Consider the following 26,839-nt stretch of genomic DNA (forward strand, 5'->3'; position numbering starts at 1 on the left):
ATGTCCTCTGTCTCAGCAGGACATTTTGCGTTGTCCTATTTTGCATGCACTTTCCTTTAGTCACATTCAGATAGATAATGTTTCTTCTCCACCCCCTCATCTTCTTCCTTCTTTGTTTTTGATTTCCTTTTGTCCTTGATACGGCCCCCACCAGCAGATAACAATCATGTGAACAGAAAGAGGAGCAGGAGGATGGGCTGCCTGAATCCAAACATAAATTAAGATATTGTGTCATTCAACAAGCAGTAGAAATGATGAAATTGCCTAAAAAATACAAAATAATCTACACCAATTTAGTTACCAAATTTAAACACAATGTCATGATTTTACTACAGGCATGTGTTGAACTGTAGGAATCCGGGTCATGTGTGTGTTTTTTGCTCCTGAAGACACTCACAGACTGTCACGTTCACTGCCCTGCACTACTATTGGCACCAATGATTAATAGAAACCAAGAAGGCTCTAAAAGTTGTCTTTATTGTTTAACCCTTTTGCTCAATAGCATTCCCTTTGAGGAAAAAACATTTGCAAACAGCACAGTTTTATCAAAAACAATTATCTTTTTGTTTTGTTTTGAAACTGTTCAATATGAGGCTTTAGGGTCGTACACAATATAAACCTAATGATTTGCTGTGGTTATTTGGAAAATAAATGTGGAAAATAAAGAGCCTAAAATGTGTGAAATGTAATGTTCTCAGTGCTACTGCGGTCAGCAAGGCAGACCAAATGACATACTGTAACATGCAATGTGATAAAAAACTCACTGATAAACACACTTATTCATAGGCATACACTGGATTGAGCATCATGCAAAATGGCTATTAACATTAATGCGATTACCAGAACATCCAAAACATGCTTTGGGCACAGGTCCACCAAAGTATTTGTGTGCAGCTGAAAATGCAAGCGCTTTTCTAAAAACTTATTCTCCAATTGTCAGTGCATTTAAAAAATGGCTGGAGCTCAGCGCTTCACCTGAAACAAATGCCCTGCACTTCGTTAATGTTGCTGCTGTTTTAAAAAACGTGGCACACTCATTGAAAACAACTGCAAAAACATGCTACCGTTCACCAAAGTATTTGACACACACATGTAGCCTACTGTTCTGTCCCACAAACACACTGATTTAATTAATGTCACAAAGTGAAAATAAAGTGACATTTTGAAATGACAGAAAAACACAAACCGTGGTAAATACTACACACTAAATGAAACATAAACGGCTCGCGAGTAGAATAAACAGCAAATCAGCCAGCAGAGTTTCAATAACAGGCTTTTATTGGTCATTGTTTTGTAAATTGCATGACTTACATACCTGTTAAGTTTCATGCCAGTAATTTGGTGTGCTCTATGATACAGTGAAGTATTGCACACGCAACTACACGCTACACACACTGTAGTTCTGGCAGCGGACACGTGAACTAGGAGAACGTTTTTTTCTCGCTAGTGAACCACATATGACAGTTATAACACACACTTTTCAGAGTTGTGTATCACAAAAACACTCCGTAATCCACTTAACACGCTATTGTAACCCATTTTCGGAGCGCAAATTACGAGTTTTGAATGCTGTTAACGGAACGTCTTGGCATTCTACCAGAAGACGCTGGTCGCTATGGCGCCCTCCCTGCAGCTAATAAAAAGGTCTATAGCAAAAGGGTATTTTCCCACTGCTGGTGACAGATCTGTGTGGTTCGCAAAAAATGTGAACACTGACTAAAAACATATACCGAGTTCCATATAAAAATGGATTTTCTTTGCCTTTGTTTATAACCAATACTATGCTACATTTCTTTTGTTTAATCATTGTTCAAACTAAAGAAAAGATCATGCATTGTGATCTTGATTTTAATAAATAAAAAATGAACATTCAATAGTGACACCACTGGGTTGTCTAAAACTAAACTGTGAATTTTGTGTAATTCATATGAGTAAAATTAGCAAAAAATTAAGAGATGTGTTAAGGCAAAAGATTGAGCTTCATGCTTCAAAATGGGAAGTGAATATAAGAAAATAACACTGAACATACTGAAAATGCCAGTTTTTTCACCATCAGGACAATACTGAAGAGATTTCAGTCAACTAAAAGGGTTATGAATCAGCCTTGAAGAAGATGTTTGTCTGCCTTGTCCCAAAACACTGTTAGGCGGATGATTCCAGTAAACAAAATATCTTCAAGAATCACAGCTGGAGAATTGCAGAAGTTTGTTGGGTCTTGGACTCCAAAAGTCTCCAAAACTACTGTATGATAGTAAAATCTTCTGCTTCACCACAAATAGTTTGAGAAGTTTTCAAGAAAAAACCTCTTCTCTCATTCATAAACAGTCTCTAGTGGCTTCATTTTACTTATTTATTGATTTAAATTTTGTGCTTTGTAAAACAGCTTAAACCAGGCTTTTTTAAGCATGGATGATTAAGAAGCAGAAACCTCCATCACATTTTGGACCACCTCTGACTTTTGACAAAAAAGTAGGCAGGCAAACATGGCTATTGACAGACCACAAGTGATGCACTAGTCATGCATTTCATTACATTTAATGTTAGCCTTTTTAAATAATGTTTTACTTGATAAGATTACAACAATAATGCAAAAATGTCATGATCAGGAAACCTCCTCATTTTGTGTCAGGAAACATCCTGGTTAAACAACGACATTTTCCCCAACCTTCTTTGTTTAAGAACAAGAGTGCCTCTATCACTGGAGCACTATCGCTAGTATCGCTAAAATCAGCAGCTTTTCTTTTAGAAAAACCCAGATCAAACTTCTTGGTGTCACAGGTCACACTGGCATATCTGCCCGTGTCATCTCAGGTCTAGTGTGGGCATCTCTGGTGTTTATGAGTTTGAGGCTTCTCCACCTCGGGCAGTTCTGAGACTGGTACATTACCTCTGCGTCCCACAGTGGACACTAAACCAGCTGTTGCCATGCAACCAGAGCATTGTTCACCGCTATGAAGGGCTGTGGGGCTTTCATTTGGGCAGAACGAAGTCAGGTCAGACATCGACCACTGTAACACAGAGATGCTCATACAGATGAATTATGTATTGCCGCTGAGATATCCGCATAATTATGCAGAATGGATTTAAATCTCATATTGGTGGCTGAATATATGTATATAATAACTAATTGAAATGTTTAGGAACTAATGTGTGTGTGTGGACTCCGTGTGCACCTAATTATAAGGTATTGAGGGCAGATTGAATCATGGAAGCTGTAGGATGAGGGTGTGACTTCTATCGTTCCCTCAAACATTTGCTTTCAGCTGCTGTACGTGAGCTGTGACGCCTGCATGGAGGTTTTGTCAAGCAGAATCTTAAACAGCCTCTCACATTTACCCAACAACGTTTAGAGGCTGTTTCAGAACCTTTTCTGCTTTCTACTCCCTATATAGTCTCATTTTTAATTAACAAAGAGAAATAATTTGTATTGTTTTAATCTTACTTGTTACTTTTTTTGTACATCCAAACAACATTTTCTTGCGTTATCTACACAGATTCACACATTTTTGATTTAATAACCAGCAGGACACGTAGCCATCTCACACACACACACACACACACACACACACACACGTCGAGCCAGTCACGCAGGGTAATAAATGGTGGGGTGTTGACGTCAGGAGAGAACGAGGAGTCACACACACACTCGCTTCTGCACAACAGCCTTGCATTCTGTGCCTACACTCATGTTCATTTTCTTTTAAATGGCATTTCTCCTCCTAAATCCTTTTTCATACCTCTCTAACACGCTTTCCAATACCATTACAGCTGTTCCTGAGGGAACTGAATGAATATGAAACAAACGGCATTCTGGGAAAGGCAGTAACAGTCACATGTCTGGCTGGTGACCTTTGTGTTTCTAAGAGAGAGGGAGAGAGAGAGAGAGAGACAGGTTTCTGAAGGATGGCTGAAGCTGATCTGAGTGCTGAGGTTGAGCTCAGCACCAGCCAGTGATGTGCAGTGCCCGCCGGGGTTTCCATGGCAACATTGGCAAGACCATCGATCACACACATGCACACGCTCGCTCCTGAATCCCTCTCGCCGAAGCAGAAGTTTGATCCGCTCACCGTCTCGCTCTCGCAGGCAGGCTAAAGTGCACATCTTCATCCTAGGAGAGACTGTGTGTTAGTGAAGACCAGGCCAATTATCAGCACTGGTATTAAGCATTTTTTTAGTTGTCAGTATTGGTCATTTTTACAACTAGTTTACCAATATATGTAATTAGTTTGAGAATGAAGCATATTCAGACCCCCTGAAAATTTTCACTCTTGATCTAATACAGCCATGAGTCTGTTGTTGACCGAGTCAAACGTTGGTGAGTCATGAGTCAAACGTTGGTGAACAGCCATTTTTAGGTCTCACCAGAGATGCTCAATTGGGTTTAAGTCAGAGCTCTGACCGGGACATTTAAGAACAGTCACGTTGTTGTGATGGGGTCTGAATACTTTCCCTACCCACTGTTTGTATATACATACAGTTGAAGTCAGAATTATTAGCCCCCATTTATTTTTTTTCCCCAATTTCTGTTTAACGGAGAGATTTTCTCAACACATTTCTAAACATAATAGTTTTAGTATCTCATCTCTAATAACTGAGTTATTTTATCTTTGCCTTGATGACAGTAAATAATATTTTACTAGATATTTTTCAAGACACTTTTGTACAGCTTAAAGTGACATTTAAAGGCTTAACTAGGCAGGTTAGGGTAATTAGGCAAGTTATTTTATACAGTGGTTTATTCTGTAAACTATTGAAAAAATATTAAGCTTTAAGGGACTAATAATAATGACCTTAAAATGGCTTTTAAAAAATGTAAAACTGCTTTTATTCTAGCCAAAATAAAACAAAAGACTTTCTCCAGAAGAAAAAAAATATTATCAGACATACTGTGAAAATTTCCTTGCTCTGTTTAACATAATTTGGGAAAGATTTAAAAAAGAAAGAAAAATCAAAGGTGGGCTAATAATTGTGACTTCAACTGTACATATCATAAGGTTTCATAACATCAAGTTTAAAAAGGATTTTATAAATATAACCCAGACATTGCGTCTTGTGAAAAAATATTTTTTTCTCAACTTTTTTTTCACACTTGTAAGTAAAATATTCAAAAATGTATCTTGTGATAACACTCATTTTTAAATCAATTTAAGAAAATTATGATAAACTCAACTTGTTTTTTTTTTTTTTTTTTGGATTTGGATTTTCTCAAAACAGCAAATTTGTTCTAATAACGTTGCCACTTTCTCAAAACTTTTTTTTTTAAATAGCACATTTATTCTTGTAATACTACAGAAATTATCTGGCCGATCACATGGATTTATACTCGATCGGAATTAGATGTTACCTCCCGATTAGGAATTGAAATATTCTCATTATTTTTTAGCACATTTATAGTTATGCGGTGACAGAGATAGACCTCTCTCTTGACTTAACACAGAAACAGCAGCGCGTGCGCATGACATCACTTTGTTGCAGATGCTATTGATTAAATTCCGATAAAGTAAACACTGAAGCAGCTTTAAGTGGAAAGCACAATTATGTCTGTGGTCTGGAGGTATTATAAAGTTGATGACGTCAACATTGCCATCGCAAACTATGAAATATGTAAACTTAGGATTGTCTGCCGGGTATTTTAAGCTGAGGTACCATTTGTTTTTAGATTTGTTTTTTTAGATTTACTATTGCACTTAAATCCAAAATTTAATCTAGAGTGGTTTGATGTCTTTTACTCTGTCGTTCAGTCCCCTGTCACGCCGAATGACATGTTTAGAAAACATGGAGAGTAGAGATATCTAAAAGACCCATCCAAACACAGAATGAACGTGTGAGTCAGTTTTTGCCTACGAGGAAATGTGTGTTTTGGTAAACTCCAGAGTTCTCCTGTTTTCTGCCTGTGGTCTTTGTTACCGAAAAGGTCACTTAGTTTGCTCATATTAACATGCACAGACAGGCGGTGAATGCTGAATATCTGTGTGGTGCGATCGGTCATCTGGGCTTTATGAATCAAATAGGTCACTGGAGTCTCAATCTGAAGATCAGCAGATTGTTTTGTAGTGCGGCTAAAATTGGATATGAGGTTTGCGTTTGATTTATGAGCTCCACAGGAACTGAAACACAATTCCAAGAACACTGATAGTGTGTTTTTGTGCACTAACCGTTTGTCTCTCTTTCTCTGTGTGTGCGCACAGGTGATCCATCGGCACTTCTATCTGAAGCGAGCGGAGATCATGGCTCAGTGCGAGAGCTGGATCTGTGATATTCAGCAGTACAGCAGCGATAAGAGAGTGGGAAGGACCATGTCTCACCATGCTGCCGCACTAAAGGTGGGTTTTCACACTCTTACAAATGTCAGTTTCCACAATTGGTGAGGAGATTTGGAGGGCAAAACATACATGGTCATAAAATTGTAGTACAGATCTGTCAATTTTCTATTTGTTTTAAGCTCTGAGTATTAAGAACAACACTTAAAGAAGGCCAATTTAGCTGTGTGAATAAACTGGACATGTAGGACGTTTAGGTTTTTGTTAAGGCTAATTCACACCTAACAGATAGATGCCAACAAAAGGTTGGTCATTGTATTTAGAATATTAAGAGAAATAAGGCGATCATGTTCTTGCCACAAACAACAATAAAATTCATCATTTAAAATTAAATGATCTTTCACAGGGCTAAAATGACATATATGTAAAGCTATTTGATCCCTCATCAGATTAAGTTTGTTGCCATTTGTTGGAAAATCATATTATACCGCTCACACATTCCACAATCCAACAAACCCATTCATCTGTGTGGTGTCAGTTGGCCTTTACACTCACAAGCTAAACTTCTCTCCTATCCGGGTCACGGCACCAGATTACAAGTCCACAGCTTTACTAGCCTAATATAGTAATATACTTGAGAATTTAATGTTTAACATGGCTTAACGACATTAACGTGTTCAAACGAATTCATATAATATATTATGTCATACACATTGGTAATATTGTAGGGAATCAGATGGCCAAGATATTTACGTGAAGCTATTTGGTCTCTGGCCAGATTAAGTTTGTTGGCATTTGTTGGAACATCATATCAAGATGCTCAGATGTTCCACAATCCAACAAACGCAGATTTAGCATGATCAGTCGTTTGAAACCAACTCTGATGCTGACAGGGTTAACAAACTCTCATTTGTTTGTTGGCTTTCATCTGTGTGCTGTCAATTGGCCTTTACGCTCACAGGATAAACTTGCCTCCTATCCGGGTCACTGCACCAGATTACTTGTCTACAGCTCTACTAGCCTCCATTATAAGCATACTGTACATGAATGTAAACAGTGAAATATACTTATTTTAATGTTTAATGAGGATTAATGACACTAACACGGTCAAATGGATTCATTCAATATATCCATTTTATCAATGAACACATTGTTAATCTTTTAGGCAATCACATGACCAGATAACACTTGAACATTTGATCATCCAAAAATGAAAATTGTCATCATTTATTCACCCATTACTAAAAGAAAAAACAAAACAAAATATTTTTGAATATAAAATAACTTGAAATATTAAAGAATTGGTAATGTTAAGCATAAATAAATTAATAAATATTAGCATAAAGAAATTTTGGACAGGACAGAATATAAAAAACTGAAATTAATAAATAAATATTTTTGGCTAAGTACATTTTGAACATTAAGCACAAGTGGAAAAAACAAATGAATAAATATTTTGCCTAAAGGACAGAGCATAAAATTAACTAAAATAAATAAATCATTTTAATACAAAGTTTAGAACATTAAGCAAACATAAATAAATAAATAAATATTAGCATAAAGATGTTTTGGAGAGGACAGAACAAGAAATAACATAAATACACATTTTTGACTAAAGAATTGATAACATAAAGAAGACAAATGAATAAATAAATATTAAATAAATATTATGTATTTTTTGCCAGGACAAAACATTAAAAGCTGAAATCAATAAATAAATATTTTTGATTAAAATGTTGAATATTAAGCACAAATGGTGCTTAAATTGGTGCCGTGACCCAATTGGAGTGACATTTTATGTGTATAGAGTTTCCAACATTTCCGTGGCTTAAACTGTAGCTTTATATACATTGTATATTTCACAATTCATATTTTACTGAAAATATATCACTATGGACCCTTTTCAGGGTCTGCTATATGTTTTTTTAAAAACGTAGAAACATTTACATGCATTTATAAACGTATTGTATAATTTTTGCTTCAAATTACAAAAAAATAATTACAGCTTATGTGGGGCATTTCTAATGCAGTGTCTACGGTCTACGGGGCAGGACAGTAAATTTGACATTCTCTCCTCTGGCTCACACCTATTTTTTTCCTTTTTTTTGAATGTCTTTATAACATCATCGTGGAGTTTTTCTTTTATTTCAGCAAATATGACTTTAAAAAAGTTGTTTTACTCTTCAATTCACTGCGCTCAGTTTTCCCAACTATGACGACTTCCTCTACTGAGAATCCTGAAAATGTGAAAAGGCTCTTTCTTACTATGTTAGTACTTAATACAAACCTGAAAATGATTTGAGGCCAATGTAGGTAAGCCTTGTTTTGCCCTCCAGATGGGCTTTCTTTAAATGAGTTGTGTTCTTGACTGATTTGATGTGTTTTTGCAGAGGCACACGGCTCAGCTCAGAGAGGAGTTGTTGAAACTTCCCTGTCCTGAAGGCCTGGAGCCGGACGGGGAGGAGTTTTCTGAGAAAAGCACCTCGCTCATGGTGAAAGAGCTGCCCAGTCAGGACACAGAGAAGCAGACGGACAGTCCAGACGCCCACTGTAGCGATGGCCAGCTATGATCCCGCCCTCCCCCCCCTGAAGCCCCGCCCACCGCCTTTGACTATCCATTGATATTAAAACAAAGACTGGATGGCTTCGGTGATTAAGCCATCTTTTTGTCAATATTTGTATGTAAGAATCTAATTATGTAATGGCATAAAAAGAGAGGACAGACGAAACAGAAAAATACGAGGAATTGAATCCGCTTACATCCATGACAACACGAGACAAACCGCTAAACGCCCAGAAGAAAACAAAGGAGACGAGAAAAGATCTTTTTATTTACTTGTAAAAGTATCAACTTTTTTGTGCTTTTTTTTTTCTTTATCTTCCCAAATTGTGAAATAACCACTGATTGATATGTTATTAAACTTGTTTATGTAAACAGAATGAAAGATGAAATCACATTATATATAAGGGAACTGCCTTTAGTGGAGAATGTTTACCAAATGTTCATTTCTATCTTTTTTTTTTTTTTTGTTTGTTTCTTTTGGACTGTTAGTGCAAGGACAGTTTGTAAGTGAGAATATACTGGTCATTCTTTAAGTGAATTATTTAAAAGAAAAACGTAACAAACACGCGCCCGTAAATACCGACTCTTGAGTTCCCACAATCCTCTGGTGACCCTCTGACAGTGCTTTTGGTTTCTACAGACTTATGTACACTTCAATAATAAAGCCTGAAACAGATGTTCACTGGATGCTCTTGTTCAGGCTGATCAATAGCACGTTTTATTTTTGCCCTCTCTCTGCTTTTAAGTGCAAGTTTAATAAATGCAACCTGTTTTACTTTGCTTGGAAATACTAATTTAATGTGAGTCTGTAGAATGACATTTGTGTGCTCGCTTAGTTCTACTGTGCATCCAGAAAGTATTCATAGCGCTTCACTTTTTCCACATTTTTTTATGTTACAGCCTTATTCTAAAACGGATTAAACAATTGTATTTCCTCAAAATTCTACACACAATACCCCATAATGACAATGTGAAAAAATAGTTTTTAAAATTGTTGCAAATTTATTCAAAATAAAAAACCTGAAGCATCACATCTACATAAGTATTCACCACGTTTGTTCAATACTTTGTTGATGCACCTTTGGCAGCAATTACAGCCTCAAGTCTTTATGAATTTGATGCCACAAGCTTGGTACACCTGTCTTTGGGAATTTTTGCCCATTCCTCTTTGCAGTACTTCTCAAGCTCTATCAGGTTTAATGGGAAGCAACGATGTACAGTCATTTTCAGATCTCTCCAGAGATGTTCAAAAGGATTTAGGTCTGGGCTCTGGCTGGGCCACTTAAGGACTTTTACTGGGTTCTTGTGAAGCCACTCCATTGATATTTTGGTCATTGTCCTGCTGGAAGGTGAATCATCGCCCCAGTCTGAGGTCAAGAGCACTCTTAAGTAGGTTTTCATTCAGGATGTCTCTGTACATTGCTGCATTCATCTTTCCCTCTATCCTGACTAGTCTTCCAGTTCCTGCTGCTGAAAAACATCCCCACGGCATGATGCTGCCGCCAATGCTTCACTGCAGGGATGGTATTAGCCTGGTGATGAGTGCTGCCTGTTTTTTTCCAAATGTTCATTCACTCCAAAGAGTTCAATTTTAGTCTCATCAGACCAGAGAATTTAGTTTCTTATGGTTTGAGAGTCCTTCAGATGCCTTTTGGCAAATTCCAGGCAGGGAGAGGCTTCCGTCTGGCCACTCTACCATACAGGCCTGATAGGTGGATTGCTGCGCAGATGGTTGTCCTTCTGTAAGGTTCTCCTCTCTCCACAGAACAGCACTGGAGCTCAGACAGAGGGACCATTGGGTAATTGATCACCTCTCTGACTAAAGCCATTCACCCCCGATCACTCGGCTTGGATGACTGGCCAGCTCTAGGAAGGGTCCTGGTGGTTCCAAACATCTTCCACTTATGAATGATGAATTTACCACTGGTGAACTAAGCCAACTAAGCTGCTAAAACATATCAGGAATGATCAGTGGAAACTGTGAATACTTATGTAGATGTGATTTTTATTTTTTTTCACATTGTCATTACTCTGGTGTTGTGTGTAGAATTGTGAGGAAATTAAGCAATTTTGAAATAAGGCTGTAACATAAAATATGTTGAAAAAGCGAGGCGCTATGAATACTTTCTGGATGCACTGTACAGTATCTATACTGAACGGTAGGGTACAGTGTAGTACAGTACAGTTAGAGGTCTCCCTAATCATTCTTGCATTTCTACTGCCAACTGTATCCTTGGAGTGCATACTGTATGACAAAATGTTGCAATTAATGTCAATTTTGCTCGAAGAAGTCAAGTTCATTATTTGAAATGTAGACAAGCTGCAAGTGCACGCAAATTACATTGTCATATCTCAGCTGTGTATTTAAACAGTGATTTCTGAGTTGCCGTTCTTCTGGTACAAGTGCTAATTCTCTGTACACCAGTAGCATTCAGCAGCAGGTCTAGCTCCAACTTTTGGTACTGTACTGCTGTGCTAGATATGCTTATGAAAGGGTTCCATAAATCTGGTAAGGCACGGTTATGGGTATTTCTGACATTGGATATGGAAATGAATCCGTATTGTACTTTACTGACCCTTACCGCTCAATGGAAACGAGACATTGATACTGTTGATGATGGAAACTGAATTTATTTTACAAATCCATTATTAGCCAAGTCAAGATTTAAATTAACCTATTTAGACCAAGTTAAACTGAATTGTTGATGGAAAATTAAAACATCTTTGGCCCTTTTTCTACCATATTTGAGATAAAGCATTGTGCAAAGTGCAGTTATTTCGGTTTAATCTGATCCCTTTAGTTCTGAAGTTCCTCCTCACACACACACACACACACACCTTCGATGAATAAATAAAAAAGGATTCAGTGTTAAGGCTGGAATCACGTTTTTGTTTTGAGATGATCTAAAATGGATCTTCAATTTTTCATAAAATCGATAAAAGTTGGGATCTCTCACAAGCCCCAAGAAAGCGAATAAAAACAAGAAAACTGATGCATGCTGAAATCTTCTGGTCTAAATCTCAGCGTTCTACACGAGATATCGATCAGTCTCTGAGCGTTTCTCGTCTTCAGAGTGGCAGGAATCCCACTGAGAAACACGCAGGAGAGTGTGAGTGTGAGCGCAGCGGTCCATCCATTATTGATCGAGTGTATTTAAACCCTGAGCGTGATTGTGATCCCGCGAGCTGAGCAGTCGTGGCGTGACGTGAGCGTGGATTTGAACACGTTTACACGCTCTGGGCTATTAATGGATCCTCCCCATTTGGCTGTAATTGCAAGGTCATGATGTTTTTTCTTTCTTTCTGGAAGCCGTTTACGTGAGTAACGGGCCTCCGTCTGTTCACTCTCTACTGATTTATCATGACGGCGTGAAGCACGTTTCAGCGTTTTCCTGAATCCTGCTTTGATGATTTGATCATAAAAGTGTAGATGAAGCAGAGCTGTTGTTCTCGGAGCGAGTGTCCATCTTATAAACTAGCGCGCAGTCTTGGGTTTGTGTTTGGTGTGCGGGTTCACAGGTAATATAACAGCTGTGACATTTACTCTAATTAGGCTTGTCCTTTAAGACTCCGTGCTTTGTGCATGTGTGTGTGTGCGCTTGGAGTGTGTGTTTATTTGTGTCATTGCCATGCACTTCTGTTAATAAGGGATTTATTGCTTGTAATTGGGTGTTAGAGAGGTTTAAAGACTTAATCGTGATTAGACTAGAATAATGTTGAAAACGGAATGAGTGGAAAAAATCTGATTATTTCAGAAACTGGCTATGGGGAAAAAAATAAATAGTCTGTTTGGAGGAAAATAAATCTTTTTGTTAATATCTTTAAGGCAATGGTTCTCAAACTTTTTTTACCCAGGACCACCTCAGAAAAAAATGTCTCTCCAAGTACCACCATAATACATATTAGGCCTAATTAAGCTGCTACAGCTCTGCGCAGTTCACAAACGTGCCAGATTAATTCTTTATATTAGGCATATTAATTATTGTCAGCCACTACATAATAAATAGTTTGAACAATTACACACAGGCAGATGGAGGAAATTTGACCAGGACACCGGGGTTACACCCCCACTCTTTACGAGAAGTGCCATGGTATTTTTAATAACCACAGTGAGTCAGGACCTTGGTTTATCGTCTCATCCGAAAGACGGCACCCACTGACAGTGTAGTGTCCCCTTTCACTTTACTGGGGCATTAGGACTCACAAAAACCACAGGTTAAGCGCCAGCTGCAAATCTCACTAACACCACTTCCAAAAGAAACCTAGTTTTCCCATGTGGTCTCCCATTCAGGTAAATTTCCTCCATCTGCCCTTACTCGTCATGTCCTTTCAATCATCCTCATCCACCGAATTAGCTCTCGCTGTCTCTCCACTCCGCCAATAGCTGGTGTGTGGTGAGCGCACTGGCACAGTTGTCGTGTGGTCGCTGTTGCATCATCCAAGTGAATGCTGCAGACTTGTGGTGTGGAGAGACCCCCCTCATGATTGTGAAGCGCTTTGGGTGTATGGCCATAAATCTGCTATATAAATACACATTACATTTAATCAAGGACGATAAAACAGTTATCTAAAAGAGATTAAACTTGATTGCAATTATATAATGAAATACGTTTTCTTTCTAATAAAAGACACATTAGTAAAAGTTAGATTGATCAGAATAATTAAAAAGTTTGTTGGATATCAAAATCTTAAAATAGATCTTTCTTTTGTTAGGTATGCAGAATGTTTCAAATAATAATGATAATCACGCTCTCCTCCATTTATAAGATATTAGGTTTGTCAGATTTCTCCCTGGCAGTGATGTCACAGCCCAAACATCAGCGTCAGAAGCTCAAAAATGTTAGCAGGCAATCTGTCAGAAGCTGTTGTATGTCTTCACTTCTTTACCTGCTAATGGAGACCTTTTCCTGATCAACTTCTTAAGACAAGAAAGCGTTGGAGTGTATATAATATACTACTGAGTGTAAATAAAATATTACCCATTGCTCCTGAAGTGCACTCTCTAGCTGGATGCGTGTCCAAAAGACTATTGGGAGCAGGTAGTTTTGATGTTTTACTCTTATGTCCCAGTGTTAAATGAATAAATTGCTAGAACGTAGATGAAGGTTTTTTTAAAAGCCTCTTTTTTTTACTGTTAGGCGATAAAACAAATCTAAGAAATGTGTTTACATGATATTTCACATATCAGCTTGTAAAGCATAAATGGCGTACGAATGTGCTTGAAAATGCACAGAGAATGCTGCATTTCAATATTTAAACTTCAATGCCTGTTCATTCGCTTGTTACCAAATATCTTAGTCAGTCATAAAGCAGCAACTCAGCACATAGAGTAGTCAAACGTGGTCAAGATGATCTATTTAAGTTCAAACCGACCATCAGATTGGAGATGAAAGCTGATATCAGTTACTTTGAACGTGGCATGATTGCTGGTGCTAGGCGAGCTGTTCTGAGAATTTCAGAGACTGCTGATCTACTGGGATTTTCACAGACAACCATCTCTGGTTTTAAGAGGGAAAAAAAAAGGAGGGAAAAGGAAAATGATCTTGTGAGTGGCAGTTCTGTGGACAGAAATGTCTTGTTACTAGGTTTTGCAGCATTATTAGGACATTGATATGGGGTTTCTGAGGGATCTGGGTTGACGCAAGAGTGTTTCTATAGAATGTACATCTTTACAGTTGAAGTCAGAATTATTAGCCCGCCTTTGATGTTTCTTTCTTTTTTAAATATTTCCCAAATGATGTTTAACAGATTAAGGAAATTTTCACAGTGTGTCTGATAATATTTTTTGTTTAAAAGCCATTTTAAGGACAATTATTAGCCCCCTTAAGCTAGATATTTTTGATAGATTTTTGATACAGAACAAGCCGTTGTTATACAATAACTTGACTAATTACCCTAACCTGCCTAGTTAACCTGATTAACCTAGTTAAGCCTTTAAATGTCACTAAATTGTGTAGAAGTGTCTTGAAAAATATCTTGTAAAATATTATTTACTGTCATCATGGCAAAGATCAAATAAATCGTTATTAGAAATGAGTTATTAAAACTATTATGTTTAAAAATGTGTTGAAAAAGTCTTCTCTTCGTAAAACAGAAATTGGGGAAAAAAATAAGTAGGGGGGCTAATAATTCAGGGGGGCTAATAATTCTGACTTCAATTATATATATATATATATATATATATATATATATATATATATATATATATATATATATATATATATATATATATATATATAGAGAGAGAGAGAGAGAGAGAGAGAGAGAGAGAGAGAGAGAGAGAGATAGAGAGAGATTAGAGAGACTCGAGAGAGTCTGGTTTATTGTTAGGGCATTGCTATGAGTTTTCAAAGATTGCTTGTTAAGGCTTTTCTATGGGTTTTGTAAGGTTTTTTTTAAAGATAGGGACACACCAAACTGACCTAGTGGTGTTTATTTCCTATTTAATCACATCTAATCAAGGTCTGCTTACTGATTAAAACCTTTAGGCAATGATTGAACACCCCGTTAAGGGATATTTTGAGTGGTTGTTATGGATGTAGCCTCTTCTAAGTGTTGTTATCTAATGATCTGGTTTGATGGTGAGGTGTTGCTGTAATGCAGGGGGGCCCAAACTTGGACCGAAGCACGCCTGTCCCCCCTCCCGTGTCATTCCATTTGGGCCTGGGCACGCTTATGTCATCGATGGTACGCTGATCAGTAAGCAGTAAGCACTTTCGTTCAGCACAGTGGAGATTGCTTTAGTTATATAGTTGAAGTCATTTGATATGCAGTGACATGCAGTCAAATATTTTGCAGAATAGATCAGACACTTTTGACGCTCATTAACAATCATAAAATCCTCGTGCTGCAGGAATTAGGAGGTTTGCTGAAGGTGCAGCTGTCATGCAGAGAGGGGTTTGTGTCTTTAATAATCGATGACAGTTTGCGTTCATTGAACAGTACGAATGAATAAAAAATCCATATGAAACAATCCTGTTAAAGTCACATCTCATATTCAGTTTCGGGCTCGCGCTTTGCACTCACATTACAAACATATTGGGCCTGAACCCAAGTGAACCGCGCTTTGGCACACCTCTGCCAACCGGGTCAGGGCCGCCCAACTAAACCGTGCCTGAGCCCGATTCAGCGCTCACATTCTCAAACCTCTCAAACGATCCAGGAAATGGGTCTGGGCACGATTGGGTCTGGGCACGGTTCGGATAGCATAGCGTGAGTACGCTATCAGACTCATTAGAAATTTTAGACAAGTTAAAAACTAAACTAACTAACTAACTAAATTTAACGAAGTGCCTGTGCACCCCTGGTATTACGATGTGTTTTGTCAATCTGAACACAAGTCAACAACGCTAAGTACAGGTAAGAACAGGCTGTGAAATGTTTAGAGATTGTCCAATTCCAATCACTTCCAGAGGTTGAAAATGCATTTGATCGGATTGCTGATAAACTGTTGTAGATAATCTAAGGTTTTGTATTTGAGGTGAAGAAAATATATAGGAAAAATTTGAAGTATTTTCACTATTTCTAAAGTATTGTACAATGTGTCGAATTAAAACGTCTAATTACTTTATAAGCACTTAATAAGCTACACTCACCGACCATTCAAACCCAATTTGGCCTTCACTACCAGCCTGGTCCGCAGACACGAGTTAGGGTTGAAAAAAGCTTTTGTGTTGTTAATGCCACATTTTGGCTTTATAGAGCTTCATAGAGCTTATAGAGATTATAGAGCTTTGCAATGTAAATTGTGTCAAAAATAGCTTAATGTAGACGAAGAGGAAATGAATAAAAATATTATTTTAGATTGTGAAACATTCAGGCAGAAAGCAGGATGGTGGTAGAATGCTGATATAGTTTTAGTTAACTTAATATTAGGTTCAGTTTTTAATATCAATGTAGCTGTAGCTCAAATGATATTGGAGGGCTTGAGAACAATATGTATCTGTAGTGAAAAAGGTGAAGGTCCAAGTAAAGCTCGACTCACACTGCTCAATTTTTAATAATCCCATACAATTGTAGCTTGTCAGACTGCATGAACATGATTCCCATGTCAGACTGTAAGATCTCAGTTGTCATAATGTCAGACTAAATGACAACGAAGACGTTCCAAATCATGGACATGCAAGAAATCTCATCCAACGTTTGACATCATCCATCCATAACACATTCGATGACCCACATTTTATAATGATAGCTCACATCAAACACAAACAATCTGTAGAGTTCATTTTGCTCACAATATGTTCTAATAATAAAAGCAGAGAAAAAGCTGTTTTGAGTTGTTTACATCATCACATTCAGTGATCCTATTGGCTCTTGGTTTGATGGTCATCATAGCGACTACAGTAAAATGTCTGAAATCTTCTGACACTGCCAGAACGTCATCGAAGGGAAAATCTGACCACAATGTCTACTGAGCGTCTGATGGTGAACATGTCAAACCAACGACCAAAGACCACAGATTTTACCCCATGATTACAGGAATCTTTTAGGATTTCCCAAATTCGTCTTAGATGACCAACGTTTGTCTGAAATCCCACAAACTGAGCTGGGCTTTATTTGTAGCCTCAGTCTGCTGTTTTGTTGAGTGCCAGTGGTGCGTTCTGCTGCTCTAGCTCACCTGCTTCAACCCAGCAGCCACTGTCTGACAGACATTGTATTTTGATTACTTTCTAATAACAAAATATCAACGATGATGTTAGAGCTTGACGTTGTGTCGACGTTACCAATTTGACATCTATCAGATGTTAGATTTTGGTTGCCATACCTGACAAATAAATGTCATTATTTGAGGTCAATATGACGTTGGTTTAAAATGTTGACTTGACATATCAACCAAATATCAACGTCATATCACGCCATCACAATGACATTGTCATTAGATGCCGGAGACCTAAATCTAACCTAATAATAACATCTTATGATGTTGTGTGTCTGCTGAAGAGGTTGAATGTTCAGATCTCAGTTTAGATTAGCTACCTGAGCTATTGTTATCTTTCTATCAGCTCAACCAGTCTAACCATTCTCCTCTGACTTCTAGCATATGCTTTCAAAGCATTTTTATATATATTTTTGAAATTCTCTTTGACTAACTATTGTCTGTAAACCCTTGAGGTTGCGCAGTAGATTATAAATTTCTGAAATACATCTACCAACCCAACCACCAAGATTCATGTCTCATTCAAAGTCATTTAAATCCTTTTTCTTCCCTATTCTGATGCTCAGTTTGACCTTCAGCTGGTGGTCTACGTGCCTCGATGCATTGAAGTTGATGCATTGTGAATGGCTAATTACAAATTTGCATTAATGAACAGGTGAATCTCATCACATGGCCATTGAGTGTACATGCCAAATGTTTAAATCCATACCTATAAATATTTGCAACAGAAAGAGGGATGCTTGCTCAGCAAAAAAAAAAAAGAGTATAAAGTGAAAGCTTCACATCTGAGGCTATACCTGGGAGACTGGAAGTGCTGAAGAAAGAATGAGTTTTGTATAATCTTTTATGAAGGATCAATAAACAAGCACTGCTGTATTTCTTCCTAAGACTGCCAGGATGCTCAGTATTTGTTTTTATCGAGAGATCTTCTCTCTGCTTTTATCTTTCTATCCAGTGGAAGCTTTCCTCCATCCTCCACTGCTCTCCTCGTCAGGGTGTTGTGTTTGTGCAGGGAGATGGTTCTTTCTACCCTGCAGGTGTTGCCTCTGTTGTGTCGGACTGCTGACACTCTTCCCTTTGTTCCCAAACAAACCACAACAGTCGAAGCTGCAGATCCTAGACCTTGAAAAATGGCTTCAATCATTTGAGAGCCGGTGTGTGCTTGACAGTTCGGTAAATTAGACTCCAGTGGCCACTGAGATAAATCACAGTGAGGGACTAAAGTCGTCCTTTTGCATACTTTTTCACCACTCCAGTGGCTACTCGGAGGTCTGAGCTCATCGATCGCTGGTGAAGAAATTGCTTAAGATTTAAATAACACAGATTGTGAGGAAAAAGAGTAATGTAGGCAAAAACAAGGAGCCATGTTCTCTAAATCATTTGTGTGTTGTTCTCTCTTGTGTTTAATATGAGTCTCCAGGAGCTGTAAATGCTGCACAGAAGATAATATTGGGAGCGGAGGTTCATGGTCCTCAGTGCTGACCTTTATTTTATGAGTGATATGAGACACTGCTGATGCTGAAGTTTTCCCTCGATGTGAACATGGTTTTGTTTAAATCATTTCAGGCCTTCTTTACTGTAAAGCAAGTAAGTGAAGTTTTACTGGCCACATTTTGAAAGACCCAGAAATGTTCCCGGAGTGCAGTGTTGCGGACCATGAAAATAAAATGTCAAATGTTCCTTATAAATATTATTAAAATACACATAACATTCATTCATTTTCTTTTCAGCTTAGCCTCTTTACAAATCTGGGGTCGCCACAGTGGAATGAATCGCCAACGTATCCAGCATATGTTTTATGCAGCGGATGCCCTTCCAGCTGCAACCCATCACTGGGAAACATCTAAACACACTCATTCACACACATACTCTAGGGACAATTTAGCTTATCAAATTCACCTATACCACATGTTCTTGGACTTGTGGGGGAAACCAGAGCATCCGGAGGCAACCCATGCGAACACGGGGAGAACATGCAAACTCCACACAGAAATGCCAACTGACCCAGCCAAGGCTCGAGCCAGCAACCTCCTTGCTGTGAGGTAATCAAGCTACCCACTGCACCATCGTGACGCCCTTACAGTGTAACATATGTAAATCTGGAACAACACACTTATTTTGACCTGCACCTCAATTCTCCTGTTTCCACCAAAACTGTTAATCGGAAGCTCCAAATTTCGATTTGTCCTACCTTGTCAGATTGTCCTTCATCCCTTTCAAAAAGTAGGTAGCACATTTTGACGAGGCAATATGCTACCCATTAGATTTTGCTACCAGTGTAGATTTTAATGTGGAGTAGTGGGATATGAAGCTGTAATACCACCCTAACGCCCATTCACACGGGGCTACAGCGTCAACGCTTGACTGAAGGCATGTCTGAAGTTGGGGCTAACGCGATCGTCATAGCAGCGTCAGCCAATGAAATTCAGTCAGCAATAGGCCACTGTTTAGCTGGTGAATTTGCATACAGCAATCAGATTGGCTGATGCTTTCGTCTGCGCTTGAAAAGTTGAGCTCGTCCCAATTTCTGCAGCAAGCAACGCCTCTGAAGTGGCGCAGACGGATCCACAATGCAGTTCGGCAACGCCTGACGTCACCCATTCAAAGTGAGTAAGAAACGTTGACGCTGACGCCCCGTGTGAGTGAGGCGTAACCTACCTAATTTCTAACCCCAACCTCAGAACCATTCAAATACACTGTTGGTAGTATAATCTGATGGACAGGAAAAAATGTCAGGACACCGTGCTGCTATAGCCAAACCTTTGGTTGATTGTGCCAATGTCAATTGTCGGTTTTGTTGTTGCTAGCAGCGAAATCTTGGGCTGTGGACAATGTGAAACATATACTGTTCTCTGATGAGTCCACCTTCAAGGTCTTCCCCATTTCTGGGAGAGTTACAGTGTGAAGAAGCTCCAAAGAAGCGTACCACCCAGACTGTTACATGCCCAGAGTGAAGCATAGGGGTGGATCAGTGATGGTTTGGGCTGCAATATCATGGCATTCCCTAGGCCCAATACTTGTGCTAGATGGGCACCTCACTGCCAAGGACTACCGAACCATTCCGGAGGACCATGTGCACCCAGTGGTTCAAACATTGTATCCTAAAGGCAATGCTGTGTATCAAGATTATAATGCACTGATAGACATAGCAAGACTGGTGACAGAGTGGTTTGATGAACATGAAAGTGAAGTTGAAGATCTCCCATGGCCTGAACATTCACCAGAACTAAATATTATTGAGTTTTCGAGGAGCAAGTCAGAAAACGTTTTCCTCCACCAGCATCGCACAGTCACCTGGCCACTATGCTGCAAAAGGAATGGATCAAAATCCCCCTGGCCACTGTGGAGGGCTTGTATCTGTCAGTCCCAAGATGAATTAATGCTGTATTGGCTGAAAAAGGATGCCCTACACCAGTGTTTCTCAACCACATTTCTGGAGGACCACCAGCTCTGCACATTTTCCATGTTTCCTTAGCCAAACACACCTGATTCAGATCCACAGCTCATTAGCAGCGACTCAAAGACCTGTAATGGGCGCGACAAACAAAGGAGACAACCAAAACATGAAGTGTTGATGGTCCTCCAGGAATGTGGTTGAGAAACACTGCCCTACACCATACCAATGAATTATTGTGTTCTAAAACCTAGGGAACCTGCCCAACCCCCTTTATATATGTACATATCTGTGTGTGTTTATTTTATTAAAATTATTATTTACAGCATCATTATCAAAAATAAAGAGAAGCTTTGGTCCTACAGCCAGATATTTCTCTAGGCTAATGAGGGTTACAATACAGCCATATCTCGCTTCTGTAATTACCTTTCCCCGCTGCTCAGCAGGGAGAGAAAGAGCGATAGAAAACAGCTATAGAATGTAATTAAGTGGAATTGACAAACTGAAGCACACCATGTTAGAATCAACAAAGAAAAAAGCCAGCTTAGAAAAACCAGGAGATATTTAGAAAGCCTTGTGAAAAACTAAATCCTGTACACAACAAGCATATGATCACAAAACGCATTTGACCTTTAATGTCACATTCAATGTCATGGGTCACTGTTTCCGTTTCGGTCATTTGACGTCTAATCCGACACATCATTCTGCGTGTGAATGTATTTCTGACCTGTCCTTGGGGGTCTCTCCTTATATCTGACACACACTGCCAAAGCTTGCGGACTCCAGCACTCCTCTGCCGCTCCGCGTAATCAAGACGAATCATCTGCTTGATTTTTATAAAGAGAATGACCTTCTGTTAGTGCCAGAAGCATCGGAGGCAGAGCAGGGGGGCTTCAGGAGTCAACGGCCCCTCAGATTCCCTTATGCTCACTCACAGTCAGTCATTACTCTTCAGCTTTATATTCACAGCGCTCACTGCCTCAAATAATCAAATGCTTTATTGGACAAGAAAGATATCATTAATATCTCAAAGTACAAATGATGAGAGGAAAAGCCGACTACTTCAGTCTCTCCGAAGAAAAAAGCGAAAAATCATCTCTGACTCACTCTTTTAGGATTCATTTTTGCTAGGCATTAGCTTTATTTTTTTAATGAGCTAATCTTTCACTTGAAGTTCGGTATGCTGAAACACAAGCTAAAACGTTTGACATTTGACATTTACACTCACCGGCCACTTTATTAGGTACACCTTACTAGTACCAGGTTGGACCCTGTTTTGCCTTCAGAACTGCCTTAATACTTTGTCGCATAGATTCAACAAGGTACTGAAAATATTCCTCTGAGATTTTGGTCCATATTGACATGATAGCATCACACAGTAGCATCAGATTTGTCGGCTGCACATCCATGATGCAAATCTTTCGTTCCATCACATCCCAAAGATGCTCAATTGGATCTATCTGGTGACTGTGGAGGCCATATAAGTACAGTAAAATCATTGTCATGTTGAAGAAACCAGCCTGAGATGCTTCATGCTTTATGGCATGGCAGGTTATCCTGCTGAAGTAGCCATCAGAAGATGAGAACACTGTGGTCAAACAGGGATGGACATGGTCAGCAACAATACTCAGGTAGGCTGTGGCGGCCTGAACTGTTGATAGAAGGCAGGATAGATCCATGTTTTCATGTTGTTGTTGCTGTTTACGGCCAATTCTGACCCGACCATCGAATGTTTCAGCAGAAATGAAGACTCTTCTATTATCCAATTTTGGGTAGCCTGTGCGAATTGTAGCCTCCGTTTCCTGTTCTTAGCTGACAGGAGTGGCACCCGGTGTGGTTTTCTGCTGCTGTAGCCCATCCGCCTCAAGGTTGGACGTGTTATGGGTTCAGAGATGCTCTTTTGCATAGCTCGGTTGAAACGACTGGTTATTTGAGTTACTGTTGCCTTTCTGTCAGCTCGAACCAGAACTGCTGCTCTCTGGACATTTTCTATTTTTCGGACCATTTTCTGTAAACCCTAGAGATGGTTGTGCTTGAAGATCCCAGTAAATCAGCAGTTTCTAAAATACCAGCCCATCTGGCACCAACATCCATGCCACATTCAAAGTCACCTAAATCACCTTTCTTCTTCATTCTGATGCTCGGTTTGAACTGCAGCAGATCATCTTGACCAGATCTATATTGCCTAAATGCATTGAGTTGCTTTCATGTGATTGGCTGATTAAAAATTTGTGTTAATGAGCAGTTGGACAGGTGTATCTGGGGAAAGCAAGTGGCTGGTGAGTGTATATTTCTTTTACAAAGTCAGCTATTCATTTTTAAATATTTAAGAATAAAGGAATCTATTTACTGTATAATATGAAACTCTTACTTCAATACTTCAGTTGAGTATGTGAAATTTTTTTTGTAGTGTGCATGTCTGTGTGTGTTTATATTGATGGGTCAAAGATTAAACATCCCAAACTTTTCTCTATCAACTTTATTTATAGGATTGTCTAAAATGTACAAATATAAGACATTTTGAAATATTATTGTACATATAGTTGCACAATCAGCTCACAGCAAGAAGGTTGCTGGTTCGAGCCCTGGCTGGGTCAGTGGGCGTTTCTGTGTGGAGCTTGCATGATCTCCCGTGTTCGGTTGGGTTTCATCCGGGTGCTCCGGTTTCCCCCACAGTCCGAAGTTGTGCGCTATAGGTGAACTGAATGAGCTAAATTGACTGTAGCGTATGTGTGTGAATGTGATATATATGTGATGTATAGTTGTTATCCAGTACTTGGTTGCAGCTGGAAGGGCATCCGCTGTGTAAAACATATGCTGGATAAATTGGCGATTCATTCCGCTGTGGCAACCCCTGTTGAATACAGAAACGAAGCGAAAAGAAAATGAAATTAAATGAAACTATTAATAATGTCACAGTTCGTATGAAATAATGTTTAACTATTTTGCAGAATAATTAAAATATTTATACAAAAATGAAAACTAATTCTATTGTTTTTAAAATTTATAAAGATCGATTCTAATAGATCCCGATACTGCATTTTACTGTGTTTTAAATGAAACAATTGATGTAAAATGAATGTAACAACAATTAATGACGATAAATATGTATTATGAGGCTGCACTTCGATCAATAAAATACAGCAATAAGAACCTAGAAGTTGTGGTTTACTCTGAATTTACAACCGCTGAGGGGTGTTATTAGACATGATGCTGTGCTGTTTCACTGTAAATTCACTGTAAACAATGACTTCAAATGGCTTATTTCTTTTAGAAAACTGTTACATATCATACACGTAGCAAGGCTTTAGAAAACAAAACAAAGGGAAAAACTGTTTTGTTGCCTCAATTCTGAGAGCAGAATGGTTGCCAACTAACAGTCAAAGGTGTGGTTGTAGAGTATTTTACAACAGCTTAGAATACAGCTCAACCAATCAGAATCAAATTCAGAAATGAAACTGTCAGTTTTAGAAAACAGTTTTTAATGTCATCCAATGTTTTAAAAATGAGTGTTTCGAGTCCCTGCTGGGTCAGGTGGCATATCTGTGTGATGTTTGCGTAGGTTTCCTCTGGGTGCTCCAGTTTCCCCTACAGTCCAAAGACATGCAAATCGATATAGGTGAATGGGGTATATGCACACAGACTTTCAGTCAGCCAGCCTCAGGGCTTTCGGTTAATTGTCATCCCATTCAAAATAGTTGTGTTTAAGATATGATTTCTTCAAAAGAGAGAAATCTGTATTTTCTTCACTGCCTGGCTGAGATATGATATAAAGTGGGTCTCAGACCAAACAAGAAGCACTACTTTCAATTATATATATTTTTCCGCGTCATGTCTTTAAAATATGAAAATTAATTTTACCCCAGTATTTTCATTGGAGTTTCTGTGCTAGCCTGCTGCTGATGACAGCGCCTGTGTTTAAACAGTTTTTCGTCTCTTTTTATGCTTTAACAACTAAATGAATGCTTGAGTCTATTTAACTGATTATATTTGAACTAATTTACAACATTGATGCTATAAAAGGAACCTTTTGAAATTGAAAACACTCACATAAAGCTTTCACTGGAAGTTCATAATTGGCGGTGGAAAAAAATAAATTGCTGGGTTTTTTCCAGCACTGTGGGTTCCGGATATAGCTTTAATAGCTTTCTCTCACTGCTGGCTTCTAGCTGGAAAGGCATCCTCCTCATTAAACATTTGCCAGAGTAATTGGTGGTTCATTCCACTATGGCAACCCCTGATAAATCAGGGACTAACCTGAAGGTGAGTAAGAGATGTAGCTGTGCTAATTAATATTCAAATTCAACTACAAATTATTTTACACACTGTCATATACTTTTATGTTTCCTATTATGTTTGTAATTAGTTCCATAATTTAGACTATATTATATTATTGTAGGGCAACACGGTGTCGCAATGGGTAACACAATCGTCTCACAGCAAGAAGGTCGCTGATTTGAGCCCCGGCTGGGTCAGTTGGCGTTTCTGTGTGGAGTTGGCATGTTCTTCTGTGTTGGCATGGATTTCCACCGGGTGCTTCAGTTTCCCCCGCAGTCCAAAGACATATAGCTGAATTGGCTAAGCTAAATTGGCCATAGTGTATGTGAGTGTGTGCAAGAGTGTGTGGGTGTTTCCCAGTGTTGGGTTGCGGCTGGAAGGGCATCTGCTGTGTAAAACATGTGGCGGTTCATTCCGCTGTGGCGACCCCAGATTAATAAGGAACTAAGACGAGAAGAAAATGAATGAATGAATATATTATTTATTATTTATTTTTTATTTGACATTAGCATATTGTTTGATGTGGCCGACACGTCGGTGACTTGTTCAAGAACAACGCTTTATTGTTATCACATTCATTAACCTAATAGAAGTAAGAAAAAAGAAAAGACGATAAAACTGAAGATAGATAATCTGCTTTTACAATAAGCTGTTTATCAACAGTGAATTTACGTTGCGCTCATTTGCGCGTCTGGTCAAATCTCGACGCTCCCTTAGCGCTGGCTTATTAAGTATCCCATAATGCACCTCGTCGCTGTCATGGCTGCTCACTGATGACACTTGCGGCACATGGGCAGAAATCTAACACATTACAGTGAACACACGAACCTCAACACGAGTCTCACACTCACACAGAGAGCAGGTCCTGAGCGACGCGACGCTGTTTCATTCTCCGCGGAACCGGGCACACAAGGAGCGCGATGCTGCAGCTCGAGGCGGCGGTTCTGGGCGGATTGAGTCTGGACTGGAAACAGAGCAGCTTCAGCACCGCAGGTGAGAGACAACGGCATGAGAGCCCTGAGTTTGGGAAATCGGCCGACTTTCAGTTGAACGCGGCGGTTATGACAGATGTTGATGCTGTCGTGCAGCTGTGGAGGATTTCAGGGCTTGAATCTGCTCGGTTCTTGTTGTGGATGATGAGTGTTGCGCGTGCAGTCTGTCTCTCACGTGGTGTAGATGTGCCGCATGTGTGTTGAAATCGGGACTGTGTCCAGACAGACCGAAAGACAGACAGATGTGAGTTTCCGCTGACCGTGAACTAACCGGGCGCGATTTGACAGCAGAACTTCTGTGTTTGATAACTGACCGTATGGAGGGTCAGTGTGGGCATCGGACATCATGAGGACAGACAGACAGACGCGTGTTTATCTATTCTGTTCATGTTGAGGTGAGAGAAAATTTAGTCTACTGTTTTAGAACAAAGCTGGGCTGCACCTGCATGTAAACACCCGACTGTGTTATTTCTAGTGGGCGTTCACTCAGGATGCGTTTATGACAACGGTGAAGGAGCGCAACACACCGTGAGATGATTGTTATTTATTACTATTATTATTTATTGTTATCATTATTAATTTATACCGAACATAAATAGTGTCATGATTTACAAAATTAAAATAGTCATTTACCGGTTGCTAAAGCCTAATGCGGATATGGGACGGAAAACCGTATTAAATAGTCGGACAGCG

General features: G+C 39.0%; 2 protein-coding genes across 24 annotated transcripts in view; both read left to right on the forward strand.

Moving 5' to 3' along the window:
* birc6 (baculoviral IAP repeat containing 6) overlaps nt 1-9,603 on the forward strand; it is a 156,255-nt gene extending 146,652 nt beyond the window's left edge. For all 22 annotated transcript variants that reach the window (XM_009293036.5, XM_009293039.5, XM_073928501.1 and 19 more), the window contains exons 73-74: nt 6,189-6,323; nt 8,651-9,603. In XM_009293036.5, coding sequence (XP_009291311.2) covers nt 6,189-6,323; nt 8,651-8,830 — 315 coding nt within the window. In that variant the 3' untranslated portion in view covers nt 8,831-9,603. The remainder of the gene's footprint in view (nt 1-6,188; nt 6,324-8,650) is intronic.
* A 16,284-nt stretch (nt 9,604-25,887) lies between these two features.
* Nucleotides 25,888-26,839, forward strand: part of ttc27 (tetratricopeptide repeat domain 27) — a 149,728-nt gene continuing 148,776 nt past the window's right edge. The window contains 1 exon segment of one of the 2 annotated variants that reach the window (NM_173285.2): nt 25,888-26,147. In NM_173285.2, the coding sequence (NP_775392.2) occupies nt 26,075-26,147 (73 nt within the window). In that variant the 5' untranslated portion in view covers nt 25,888-26,074. 2 annotated transcript variants of the gene reach the window in all.

The sequence above is a fragment of the Danio rerio genome, chromosome 17, assembly GCF_049306965.1.
Source record: "Danio rerio strain Tuebingen ecotype United States chromosome 17, GRCz12tu, whole genome shotgun sequence".
Taxonomy (NCBI): Eukaryota; Metazoa; Chordata; class Actinopteri; order Cypriniformes; family Danionidae; genus Danio; species Danio rerio.